Raw genomic sequence first — 14,248 nt, 5'->3', positions numbered from 1 at the left:
CTTAAGTTCTTCAGACTACTGAAATAAGTGGACCAACCATTTCATGGTCATATTTCAGTTTGAATTGACCATGTAGTAATCTAATTGGTTAACCTGCAAATTCTATCCAGCTATCACCAAAAAAATGGAATAGCTTATGAATATAAGAAAACAGTATTTCCCACCAGAGTAATAGGAATGACGGTAAATGACCAGGAACTCACTAGAATTGAATTTAGACCCTTTATGAACTATGTCAGAATAATAAAAAAGATAGGAGACATTTGCCAATTTTTCAAAGGTTTTTTTAAAAATTTTTTAGCAGTGCTGTTTTACCATGTTTCCTTCTTGTTCATGAAGCTTCAGAAGAAGTTAATGAAATCCAAGTCTCTTTTCATTGTTAGGGCGACTTCAAGAGTCTCAGTCTCCAGGATATAGAAAGCTTTGGCACTGTTGCATTCCACAGGGTGGGGAAGGGTTATCAACAGCTTCCTAAAAATCAAAACAAAATAAGACAAGATAAAAAACCTAGAATCAACTTCCTAAAGTAATATCAAGAAGATATCACTTTTATTTTATTTTATTTTATTTTATTTTATTTTATTTTATTTTTAATATGAAATTTATTGTCAAATTGGTTTCCATACAACACTCAATGCTCATCCCAACCGGTGCCCTCCTCAATGCCCATCTCTCCCCCCCCCCTGCCGCCCCATCAACCCTCAGTTTATTCTCAGTTTTTAAGAGTCTCTTATGGTTTGCCTCCTTCCTTCTTGGTAACTTTTTTCCCCCCATCAGCTCCCCCATGGTCTTCTGTTAAGTTTCTCAGGATCCACATAAGAGTGAAAACATATGGTATCTGTCTTTGTATGACTTATTTCACTTAGAATAATACTCTCCAGTTCCATCCACGTTTCTACAAAAGGCCATATTTCATTCTTTCTCATTGCCAAGTAGTATTCCATCAAGTATATAAACCACAACTTCTTTATCCATTCATCAGCTGATGGACATTTAGGCTCTTTCCATAATTTGGCTATTGTTGAAAGTGCTGCTATAAACATTGGGGTACAAGTGCCCCTATGCATCAGCACTCTTGTATCCCTTGGGTAAATTCCTAGCAGTCCTATTTCTGGGTCCTAGGGTAGATCTATTTTTAATTTTTTGAGGAACCTCCACACTGTTTTCCAGAGTGGATATACCCGTTTGCATTCCCACCAACAGGGCAAGAGGGTTCCCGTTTCTCCACATCCTCGCCAGCATCTGTAGTCTCCTGATTTGTTCATTTTAGCCACTCTGACTGGCGTGAGGTGATATTTCAGTGTGGTTTTGATCTCACTTTTAATAAGATAACGGGAAGCAATATATACCATCAAAAGGTTAGGAACCAAAAAAAAACAAAATTTAGACACTGTAAGTACGAGTTCAAAAATATGCCAAATTAACACACATAATATATCAGCCTTTTTGGCCTTAAAAATACAAGCAGGGGTTTTGATACCCCCACTCTTTTTTCAAGATTGACCTCATTTTGCATTATATAAACATACTCTCGGGCTTGATTTATAGGCAGAGGAGCAGAGCCATTGCAAGTCTAAGTTGCTTGGATAGATATGTTGCCAGCCATGCTTATGTGTACATGGAATGTGACTAACTGATACAAATCTGAAAATTGGAATAGTTCTATAATAATTCTGCTGATGCAACTCAGCATCAGCTGAGTCAGGCTGAGTCTCTACTACATGTATAGTTATTGAAATTCAGGCCTGGAATGATTTTAATACTAGATCAATGAAAGTGCTTCTCTGTGCTTGCTTCTGGTTCTTTCTACTATACATTGACAAAAATCCCTGTGAGAGATTGCTGGGTTTATTTTGCAGTTGTGGGGCTCCGTTGCTAGATAGCTGTACGCTTTAGCTGCATTGCTGGGCTGAGCCATCCATAATTCTGTCATAGTGGTATGAATCTGAATTATGCATGGGGTCGGCACATGCTGGTATCTGAAGAAAATTAAATGCATGAAGCACTTGTTACCTCACATTCTCCATAAAGAAGCCTTCAGTAGCTCTATAAAAAGTGGACAGAAAAGCTCTTTTAAAAGGTATAGGACCCGGGGCGCCTGGGTGGCGCAGTCGGTTAAGCGTCCAACTTCAGCCAGGTCATGATCTCGCGGTCCGTGAGTTCGAGCCCCGCGTCAGGCTCTGGGCTGATGGCTCAGAGCCTGGAGCCTGTTTCCGATTCTGTGTCTCCCTCTCTCTCTGCCCCTCCCCCGTTCATGCTCTGTCTCTCTCTGTCCCAAAAATAAAATAAATGTTGAAAAAAAATTGAAAAAAATAAAATAAAATAAATAAAAGGTATAGGATCCAAGTTTGTAAAGGAATCTGGTATTTTTTAGGGGTATTTATTGAATCCTTGTATAAAGAACTAGTATTTGAAAACAAACTCTTGAAAACCGATTGCCTCCTCACTCATTTGCAAGACCTAAGTTTAGGAAACTGGGCTCATTAAAAGTATTTATCACACATGTTTGTGTGATTGCATTTCTCTATAAGAGAAATTTCCTGTTACTCTTGTTCTATTCCAGATACTTGTAGTAGGAAAAACATCTCTCTCCACCAGAAGTAATGATATCATGATGTATTTATTTCAAATTTAAAAAAATTTTAATGTGTGTTTATTTTTCAGAGAGAGAGACAGAGTGTGAGAGGGAGAGGGGCAGAGAAAGAGAGAGACACAGAATCCGAAGCAGGCTCCAGGCTCTAAGCTGTCAGCACAGAGCCCGACATGGGGCTTGAACTTACGAACTTTGAGATCCCGACCTGAGTCCAAGTTGGGCACTTAACCAACTGAGCTACCCAGGTGTCCCTCATGATGTATTTTAATATATCATGTAATATTTGGCATCTCAAAAAAGTGGGTGCAAAAAGCGTTTAGAGTCCATCTTTTTAAAGTTGTTTACAATATAGTTTGAGCTGGAGTTAGATTTGCTTTATCCCTTATTCTACAAATGATAATATATTCACTTTAAAAATAAAGCAAAGCTCAGTGGTGGTAGCTACATTGCACTAAAAGACAACTATAAATCAGCTGAAGAAGGAGTTCCAGTGATAATGTGCACTTCTCTGTCCAGAGAGAAATAAATTCAGCAGAGACAGTGGCCATTGGAATGATCCATCTATGCCTGCATTCCTGGCTAGTCCTTAGTAGTATGGCTTCAAATACTAAAATTTTGAACAGAAACTGTGCAACTTATTTAGGCTCTTAGGAGAAGGGAAGTATTTTTGTCTAGTCTGTTTTACTGCCTAATATCTGGATTGAGATTTATATATAAACAAAATAAAATTCTACAAATACTTATCCATGTACAATTCATTGAAGGACAGGACTATATCTTATCTTCATGTCCCCCCAGTTGTAGCAGGAGACTTTATGAATGTTTGTTGAGTGAATACATAAATGAATGAAAAGCAAAATAACATTTGAGTACCCAGAACACATTAGTACTATCAAATATGAATAAACATTTAAACTCAATCCCTCTGCCTTTACATTGATAGTATACTTGCTTTTAAGAAGCTACAGTTTAGGCACTGATCAAATGTTTATCCAGTGTTACTTTTCATTAGAAATTGTTTAAAAGTGAATGATAATATATGAAAGTAAAGACAAAAGAATTATCTATACAGTGAACTCTAGAGACTTACATCCTTACATTTATATTAGCAAAGTCAAGTTGATGTTCCTTGCAAGAGATTTAAATACAGGACAACCTTGTTCTGTGCATATTCACATAATGTAGTTTTTATTTTATGTAGTTAATAAATGATTTTATCTCTGGGTTAGTTAACAAGAGACTTTTAATGATAGAGAAAAAACTAAGGGTTGATGGAAGGAGGTGGGTGGGAGATTAGCTAGATGGGTGATGGGGACTAAGGGGGGCCCTTGTTGTGATGAGCACTGAGTGTTGTATGTAAGTGATTAAATCACTGAATTCTACTCCTGAGATCAATATTGCACTGTATATTAACTAACAAAATTTAAATTAAAAAATAAATATTTGGGTTTAAAAAACATGACTTTTTAAACGTTTTCTATTGGAGACATAACTATTTTCAAAGAAAGTGAAGAAATAGCTACTGAGCTGACATTCAGTATTTCAATTTGAAAACATCTTTTGAGTTTGAGTATCAGTCAATTCTCAATCAGTCTGAATTAAAGGAGCACAGCAAAGATGAGAATAAAACAGCATTCAACCAAAAATTAATTCATACTTGTCTTTACAATATGTTTTTACTATCACATTCAAGGAATTCATTTATGATATTCTTAGAATACACTTCAAAAAATAGTGAAACCTCATATGAAGATAAAAGTCCTTGGGAAATTATCCAATTTCCCCTATCTTTCCTCCTTTCTGTCTACTCCATGTTGGGAATCAACGTGCAAAAACAATGATTTTTTAAAAAATAAAGAAGTTAAGACATTGCTTTATTTCTTTTGGTTGTATAATTCTAAAAATCTGGGTTTTATTGATAGTTCTAATGCAATTGACTGTCATTTGACTGATCTTACCAGTCAATTCAGTTAAAATAGATTCACGTGTTCTGCCTTATAGATTCATGAACAGGAGGTTTTCTCTTCTCTCTCTAGGGGTGAGTAAACATAGTGTGATATGCTGTCAAAGTTAGAAACTAAAGAAAGTATATGTGGATACCAATAACCTCAAAAACAAGTCACATTTCCAATAACACAATTTCAGATAATAGCGTGGCTCCAAAGAATGTGCAAGTGTTAAGGAAAAATGACAAAAACGATAACAGCCTATCTTCAGTCTTCTATCATAATTAATGATTTTTTTCTTAAGAGACAGCACCTCTCTGCACTATTTAATATATAAGAACATTATGATCCCAAAATTCTAGTGTAGTCCACATTCTACATGGACAAGTATCTCTGTGTGAGTCTTTCATTTGGTGGGCTCTGATAGATATCTGGAGTGGCAGCATAGCAGCTGCCTGAAGATTGATGGAGAACTGCTAGGAGAATGGAAATTAACTCCACGGTGTGTAGATATGTATGTGTTTTTAACAAGCGCACCAATATCATGGAAGATTAACTGTTAATTTAAGCAACTTTCCTTGCAGAAGTTGTGTGGAAGAATAAAAGCATATATAATAAGAATGAAAAAATTACACTGCTCCTTGAAGTAAATCGTAGGAATAGTGGATGAAATTTTTATAACAGGAGACAATTTTTGTGAGAATATAGTTTTGAAATTACATAAGTAATGAGAAAGTACTTGATATATATCCATGGGTAGATCATTTGGGGTTAAATGCATCTACTATAGAAATCAAGGTTAAGCTATGTATGTACATTGGGTCGTTTATACATAGAAGTCTTTTGTATGAGGGATCTACTTTTTATTTTTTTGAAACCCTAAGATCAACAGGGGAAGATTATTGATACTGATAATGGAAGAAAGAAAATGTGCCAGCAGCTGACTGCTTACCACACCCAGTTTGAAACGCTCGTGAATAACAGAGAAAGAGCCACTGCAGTCAACCAAAGTGTGCTTACTAGCATACATTCAGATGAAAAATGAAACAAGCAAGGAGATATTTAGATATTTTATCTATCACACACCGGGTTCCATTGATTTCCTCTTTATGGACTTGTTTTTGAGAGATGGGACTGATTTGTCCAGGTTTCAGATAAACATTTGTATCAGAATCTTACTGTATGTGTTGCATTTTGGAAACATAATTTGAACCTGTGTAATAAGAAGACTATTTTGAAAATATCAAAATGTTTAATTATATTATGCCATTATTACCTGTATTCTTTTTAAATGTATCTATACTACTTGAGAAGCTAGTGATAAATTTGTTAGAATTTTTAAAAAATTTTTTAATGTTTATTTATTTTTGAGAGAGAGACAGACAGAGTATAAGCTGGAGAGGGGCAGAGAGACAGGGAGACAAAATCTAAAGCAGGCTCCAGGCTCTGAGCTGTCAGTACAGAGCCCGATGTGGGGCTCGAACTCACTAGCTGTGAGATCATGACCTGAGCCAGACATCCAGCCAACTGGGCCACCCAGGCACCCCAATTTGTTAGAATTTTTGCTTTAAGGAATTGATGACAAGACTTTTCTGTTAATTTTTAGATGGATACAGTCAAATTGAACCTTAGAGTCCCATGGTAACCAGAAAGTTTAAAGATATTGCTTCTCTTATGGCATCTCTGTACAAAAAGCCACAAGCGAGACTTACAACTTAAGAGATTTTCATCTCTAGTTATTTTTCCTCACAGATAAGTAAACCGTATCTGAATGTCAAAGGCTGTATTTTAGTGGTAGCAATCTACTCCAAATGTACGGATGCAAAGCAGAAAAAAACTAGGTGTTTTAGGTGTCTCAAAAAATATATATACATATATATTTATATTATGTAGATCAAACATCTGAATGAATAACTCACTTTTTCACTTTTTGTCAAACTTTTGGAGTGATGAAAAATAACAATGTACACTTTAAGAATATTGATTATAGATTAATTAATATTTTAATACATTATTCTAATTCTAAGTTTTACTCACTTATTAGGAGTGCGAAGGTCAAGGATCATTTCCTGGATATCAATTTGAATTTCAGAAGGGTTTGTATTCGGCAGTTTAATTTTAATCTGAAAGAGAAAATGAGAAGAAAAATACTTTTGTCTTGAAGAACAGTTAATTTGAAGAGGGTAGGGAAGTATGGGGAAATGAGAGCTAATATTTATTAAGTTCCAGCTATGTGTGCATGGCTAGGCCCTTTCCTCATTACAATCTTGAGATGCAGGATTACCCCCATTTTATAGATGGAGATAGTGAGATACAGAGAAGTTTAATGAGCAGCCCAAGGGTAACCATCTGTAATTGAACTAAGGTTCCTTGCCTGTAACTTTCATTGTCTGAAGGTGCATACTAGTGCACCTGCTAAGGTTGGGGACTTTCAACGGACTTTATATCAGTGGGCACTTTGAATAAAAAGTGGCTAATTTTCATGTTGGGTGTGGGCTGGTGATGCCATTTGTAGTATCCTGGTATAAACTCCTATTCCACATTTCCTAGAGAAGTGTAGGAGTCCATAAAAGTCGTTAATACAACAAGAGAAATAACAACATGATCCCTACGTACCCCACACCCACCCCCGCCTCCACACACATGCACACACAAAATGGGACTATTTATTGGTTTGGTAAGATTTTACTTAAAAATGTCGCATCTCAATTCCCACAGGACCCAGTAATTCCACTCCTGGGTACATACACAAGAGCATTTAAAACCCAGGTGTTCTCTTCCCTTATCCATCCCTCAAATATTGACATTTTCCAAGGGTCAGTCTGTCAATCTGTTTGCATGGATTCAGAAGTTTCTGCCAGTTCTGGTTCAAGGATTCCAGACATGTGATTCAGACATTTTGATGAAACCGCCTCAAAATGGCATCATCAGAATGTAAAATTACTGATTTTTTAACTAAGTAATATGTATAAGACATCTTTCACTCTTACTTCATACCTGACCTTAAGCCCATCTCAAATTCTTCCCCATCTCTCTCTCTTCTCACCCCATGTGCATTCTGCATCTAACTCTCTCATTATGTATTATGTATTAAATGTATTTAAAAATTTAAATACACCTAACTTTCACAATCAGAAATACATTAAATATATACAATTAGATCAACTTTTAAGGAGGTATCCACCCCCCTACCATCATTATGAAAGAATGCTAGGATATTAACTATAAATATATGTATATTATATTACTATTAGAATTTAATTGAAGGTTTACTGTGCTGCCTAGAGCTGATAATAAGGAATTGTATTACAGCTCAAATATCTGTCTCCCTGAAATGCAGTCTAATTTGCAACCAATCCAATAAGGTTAGCATAATCAGAAAGCCTGCAAAAAAATGTGTCCGTCCTCTAGAATTTATATGGAAAAGAGAATCCATTCAATTATCATGTAGCCAAATCTATGTATTCATTAGAAGTAAATAAGTATGACTGTTTTAACCTTAAGAGCAAAATCAGGATTTGAGAAGCAGACCATTCAGGAAACAAGTGGATTCTCAGAAGATAGGCAGACACATTGCTCAGAATGATTGGTAGCACTTTCCGAGATGAATACGTGTGATAAACATGTGACTCCTGGTTGTGTCTGCCAGATAGTGACTGACTCCTATCCCATCCCTGACTCTCACCTCATTCTCAGTGAGACTTGGAGATGGAGTAAGGCTCATATCCCTGTGAAGGAGGTGATAATGAAAAAGAAACAGACTAAATGGCTTGTTTCATAGGTCACATCAGAATGTCCCCTTATCTATATGGATGCATTAAAGCAGAAGAGCCAAAATATTATATATCCATTGCTCAAAAAGAGTATCAAGCTATGTGCAGGCTGCTTTTCCCATCCTCTAGAATAAACAATGGGTCATTTGGCAGAATATCAATAACTCTAGCCCCATTTACTTTTGGCTTTTAGAGATAATCTGCTGTTCAACACACATGGGTGAAAATGGGAATCCACTGACCTACTTCCCCACTGCACACATACCCCTTCTTACCACGAGTAGTCCTCTGGGGGAAGACAGGCTATCTTCCTACATACCTTTGACACCTGAAGTTCCTTTTTCCATGGCCGCCAACTGACATCCAAGAGGTCAGGTACTTCAGTCAGCCTTATTTCTCAAGGGTAGGCTGTTCCCTATTCTTTGCCACATTGTTTCTATTACACATGTTTGGCTTCTCTCGTCAACATTGTTTTTATCTCTAAAGCCATGACCCAGAGTCAACGTCACTTCATTGATCTGATTCCTCTTGGTTTTTAATACCTGGCTTGGAACTGGAGTGAGAATTTCCAGTGCCTCTGTTTGAACTCTGTCTCTGAATGTTGACCCCATCCCAAGGGCTATGTATTCTGTCCTCAGTCCCATTTCTGCAAGTTTCCTAGTGTCCCTCTCAATACCTCCCCCTCTCCAAGCATACATGTGCTACTTAAGATCAGTTATCCTTTATTCCAAGCCCAATGCAAAGCCAGTACTCTGTGGTAGTATATTCTAACCCCTCAGAGAACCCCAATTCTGAAAATCAACATCTCCAGTCCCCGTCTTTGAGTTTCACATGGATTTATATTTCTAACAGCCTTGGACACTTCCAGCAAGATTTCTTACAGGCAGTTCAAACTCAATATAACCCAAACTTAATATATTTCTCTTAGAACTTTGTCTTCTTTCTTTTGCATTGCATTCCTGATCCCCATACCAAAAACAAAGCTGTTTACTCTTATTCCAGAAGTAATAAATGGTCATTGTAAATAAAGTGTAAAATTCAGATGAACAAAAAGAAATAAAAACCATCTCTAAGACTACCATCCAGAGACAAACCACTTTACATTCCCCTATCTTGATTCATGTCATCACCATTTACCCAGTCACCCAAACTAGAACTCTTGACTCCTATTTCTCCCGTACATATCCCATTTGACAACTTTCCATATGTGGAATTCTAGAAACTTAACAGAAGACCATGGGGGAAGGGAAAGGGAAATATAGTTTCAAACAGAGAGTGAGGCAAACCATAAAGGACTCTTAAATGCAGAGAACAAACTGAGGTTTGATGGGGTAGCAGGGGAGAGGGGAAAATGGGTGATGGATATTGAGGAGGGCACTTGTTGGTATGAGCACTGGGTGTTGTATGTAGGCAATGAATTATGGGAATCTACTTTTGAAGCCAAGAGCACACTGTAGACACTGTATGTTAGCTAACTTGACAATACATTACGTTAAAAAAAATAAATCTTATCAATACTACTTCTTAAATATCTACCTTGCTCTCTATCCCTACTGCCACCCTCCAGGGGCCTACCTCTCTCACCTGAATTAGTGATATTGTCTATCAATTGGTTTTCCTAACACCAATCTCCCTAACTCGCACTCATCTCCTACCATCATCTCTGCCAAATTCTCCACGATAATCTGCCACTAGAGTTGTTATGAAATACCACATCTAATTGTTTAACTCACCTGCTTTAAGATGTTTAGTAACTCTAATGCCCACAAAAGTTCACATTTCACGGTGTCTTAGTCTGTTGGGGCTGCCATAATACAATACTACAGACAGGAATTCTGAGCATGCCAGACGTGCGAGTATGGTTGGTTTCTGGTGAGAGCTCTCTTCTCTACTTGCAGAAAGCTGCCTTCTCACAGGGTGCTCACATGGCCCAGAAAGAAACCAAGCAGAGCAAGCTGTCTGGTATCTTTGTATAAACGCACTAATATCATCATGCCGGCCCCACCCTTGTGACCTTATCTAAACCTAATTACCTCTCAAAGGTTCCATCTCCAAATACCATTACAGTGGGGGTTAGAGCTTCAAAATGTGAACTTCAGGGGGATGCAATCAGTCCAAAGCACATGGTATGACCTTCAAGGGCTTTTCCAACTAGCTCCAAGCTGCTTATTCTGTTTTATCTTGTATTACTCCATGCCAGTGCATTCTGGGGTTCCAAGAACATCACAAATGCTCTCAAAACACATCATATGCTTTCATAGCACTATGCCTTTGCTCATGCTGCTGCTTACTCTTCTCGGAGAGTTTTTCCACCCTGACAAACTATTATGGACTTCAAATGTCCAGGCATCCAGCAGAAGCAGAGAAATAATAAAGATCAGAGCAGAAATAAAAAATATAAAATCTAAAAAAACTGTAGAGCAGATCAATTAAACCAAGAGTTGGTTTTTTGAAAAAATACACAAAATTGATAAACCTCTAGCCAGGCTTCTCAAAAAGAAAAGGGAGATGACCCAAATAGATAAAATCATGAATTAAAATGGAATTATTACAACCAATCCTTCAGAAATATAAGCAATTATCAGGGAATACTATGAAAAATTATATGCCAACAAACTGGACAACCTGGAAGAAATGGACAAATTCCTAAACACCCACACACTTCCAAAACTCAAACTGGAGGAAATAGAAAGCTTGAACAGACCCATAACCAGCGAAGAAATTGAATCAGTTATCAAAAATCTCCCAACAAATAAGAGTCCAGGACCAGATGGCTTCCCAGGGGAGTTCTACCAGACGTTTAAAGCAGAGATAATACCTATCCTTCTCAAGCTATTCCAAGAAATAGAAAGGAAAGGAAAACTTACAGACTCATTCTATGAAGCCAGTATTACTTTGATTCCTAAACCAGACAGAGACCCAGTAAAAAAAAGAGAACTACAGGCCAATATCCCTAATGAATATGGATGTAAAAATTCTCAATAAGATACTAGCAAATCAAATTCAACAGTTTATAAAAAGAATTATTCACCATGATCAAGTGGGATTCATTCCTGGGCTGCAGGGCTGATTCAACATTCGCAAATCAATCAATGTGATACATCACATTAATAAAAGAAAAGATAAGAATGATATGATCCTGTCAATCGATGCAGAAAAAGCATTTCACAAAATTCAGCATCCTTTTGTAATAAAAACGCTTGAGAAAGTCGGATAGAAGGAACATACTTAAACATCATAAAAGCCATTTATGAAAAGCCCACAGCTAATATCATCCTCAATGGGGAAAAACTGAGACCTTTCCCCCTGAGATCAGGAACACGACAGGGATGTCCACTCTCACCGCTGTTGTTTAACATAGTGTTGGAAGTGCTAGCATCAGCAATCAGACAACAAAAGGAAATCAAGACATCAAAATTGGCAAAGATGAAGTCAAGCTTTCCTTTTTGCAGATAACATGATATTATACATGGAAAATCGGATAGACTCCACCAAAAGTCTGCTAGAACTGATACATGAATTCAGCAAAGTTGCAGGATACAAAATCAATGTACAGAAATCAGTTGCATTCTTATACACTAATAATGAAGCAACAGAAAGACAAATAAAGAAACTGATCCCATTCACAATTGCACCAAGAAACATAAAATACCTAGGAATAAACCTAACCGAAGATGTATAAGATCCATATGCTGAAAACTATAGAAAGCTTATGAAGGAAATTGAAGCAGATACAAAGAAATGGAAAAACATTCTGTGCTCATGGATTGGAAGAATAAATATCATTAAAATGTCAATACTACCCAAAGCTATCTACATTCAATGCAGTCCCAATCAAAATTGCACCAGCATTCTTCTCCAAGCTAGAACAAGCAATCCTAAAATTCATATGGAACCACAAAAGGCCCTGAATAGCCAAAGTAATTTTGAAGAAGAAGACCAAAGCAGGAGGCATCACAATCCCAGACTTTAGCCTCTACTACAAAGCTGTAATCATCAAGACAGCATGGTATTGGCACAAAAACAGACACAGAGACCAATGGAATAGAATAGAAACCCCAGAACTAGACCCACAAAAGTATGGCTAACTAATCTTTGACAAAGCAGGAAAGAATATCCAATGGAAAAAAGACAGTGTCTTTAACAAATGGTGCTGGGAGAACTGGACAGCAACATGCAGAAGAATGAAACTAGACCACTTTCTTACACCATTCACAAAAATAAACTCAAAATGGATAAAGGACCTGAATGTGAGACAGGAAACCATCAAAACCCTAGAGGAGAAAGCAGGAAAAGACCTCTCGGACCTCAGCCGCAGCAATTTCTTATTTGACACATCCCTGAGGGCAAGGGAATTAAAAGCAAAAATGAACCATTGGGACCTCATGAAGATAAAAAGCTTCTGCACAGCAAAGGAAACAACCAACAAAACTAAAAGGCAACCAACAGAATGGGAAAAGATATTTGCAAATGACATATCGGACAAAGGGCTAGTATCCAAAATCTATAAAGAGCTCACCAAACTCCACACCTGAAAAACAAATAATCCAGTGAAGAAATGGGCAGAAAACATGAATAGACACTTCTCTAAAGAAGACATCCGATGGCCAACAGGCACATGAAAAGATGCTCAACGTCGCTCCTCATCAGGGAAATACAAATCAAAACCACACTCAGATATCACCTCACGCCAGTCAGAGTGGCCAAAATGAACAAAACAGGAGACTATAGATGCTGGAGAGCATGTGGAGAAACGGGAACCCTCTTGCACTGTTGGTGGGAATGCAAACTTGTACAGCCACTCTGGAAAACGGTGTGGAGGTTCCTCATAAAATTAAAATAGACCTACCCTATGACCCAGCAATAGCACTGCTAGGAATTTACCCAAGGGATACAGGAGTACTGATGCATAGGGGCACTTGTACCCCAATGTTTATAGCAGCACTCTCAACAATAGCCAAATTATGGAAAGAGCCTAAATGTCCATCAACTGATGAATGGATAAAGAAATTGTGGTTTATATACACAATGGAGTACTACATGGCAATGAGAAAGAATGAAATATGGCCCTTTGTAGCAACGTGGATGGAACTGGAGAGTGTGATGCTAAGTGAAATAAGTCATACAGAGAAAGACAGATACCATATGTTTTCACTCTTATGTGGATCCTGAGAAACTTAACAGGAACCCATGTGGGAGGGGAAGGAAAAAAAAAAGAGAGAGGTTAGAGTGGGAGAGAGCCAAAGCATAAGAGACTCTTAAAAAATGAGAACAAACTGAGGGCTGATGGGGGGTGGGAGGGAGGGGAAGGTGGGTGATGGGTATTGAAGAGGGCATCTTTTGGGATGAGCACTGGGTGTTGTATGGAAACCAATTTGATAATAAATTTCACATATTAAAAATAAATAAATAAATAAATTCTTATCGCTAAAAACAAAACAAAACAAAACAAAAAAACAAAAAAACAAATGTCCAGGCAAAATGCCACCTGTATTGTGAAGTCTGCTTGGACTACTTCTTTGCACCCATATCACTTTATACACACTTCTATCAAATTCAAATTGTTTGGGTTCAAATCATAGTTCTACCAGATTCTAAGTGTGTGACCTTAAGCAAGCCATTTAACTTCTTTGTGCTTCAGCAACCTCATCTGTAAAATGAAAATAAGAGCACCTATTTCATAGGGTCAATGCAGGGATTAATGATTTGCTATATGCAAAGTTTACAGAGAAATGCCTAACACATAGTAAGCATTATACAAATTGCTTTGCTATTATTATTATTATTATTATTATTATTATTATTTCATGTTAAGTGAAAACAATTTGGATAAAAACGTTTATTTGTAGACTGTGAATGTAGGGAGATGGCTCTGCCATGGCACCCCAGTGACCTTGCACTATCCCCATAGGCCACATATGCAAGATTCAACTACA

The 14,248-nt window shown here is 37.3% G+C and overlaps 1 protein-coding gene across 2 annotated transcripts in view; it reads right to left on the bottom strand.

Moving 5' to 3' along the window:
- Positions 1-208: 208 nt before the first annotated feature.
- DNAAF6 (dynein axonemal assembly factor 6) overlaps positions 209-14,248 on the bottom strand; it is a 35,955-nt gene continuing 21,915 nt past the window's right edge. For both annotated transcript variants that reach the window (XM_045471004.1, XM_045471003.1), the window contains exons 6-7: positions 6,577-6,662; positions 209-471 (exon numbers count right to left, since the gene is read on the bottom strand). In XM_045471004.1, the coding sequence (XP_045326960.1) occupies positions 342-471; positions 6,577-6,662 (216 nt within the window). In that variant the 3' untranslated portion in view covers positions 209-341. The remainder of the gene's footprint in view (positions 472-6,576; positions 6,663-14,248) is intronic.

This window comes from Leopardus geoffroyi, chromosome X (genome assembly GCF_018350155.1).
Source record: "Leopardus geoffroyi isolate Oge1 chromosome X, O.geoffroyi_Oge1_pat1.0, whole genome shotgun sequence".
Taxonomy (NCBI): domain Eukaryota; kingdom Metazoa; phylum Chordata; class Mammalia; order Carnivora; family Felidae; genus Leopardus; species Leopardus geoffroyi.
The sequence above is the reverse complement of the archived record's forward strand: the minus strand, read 5'-3'. Positions and strand labels throughout refer to the sequence as shown.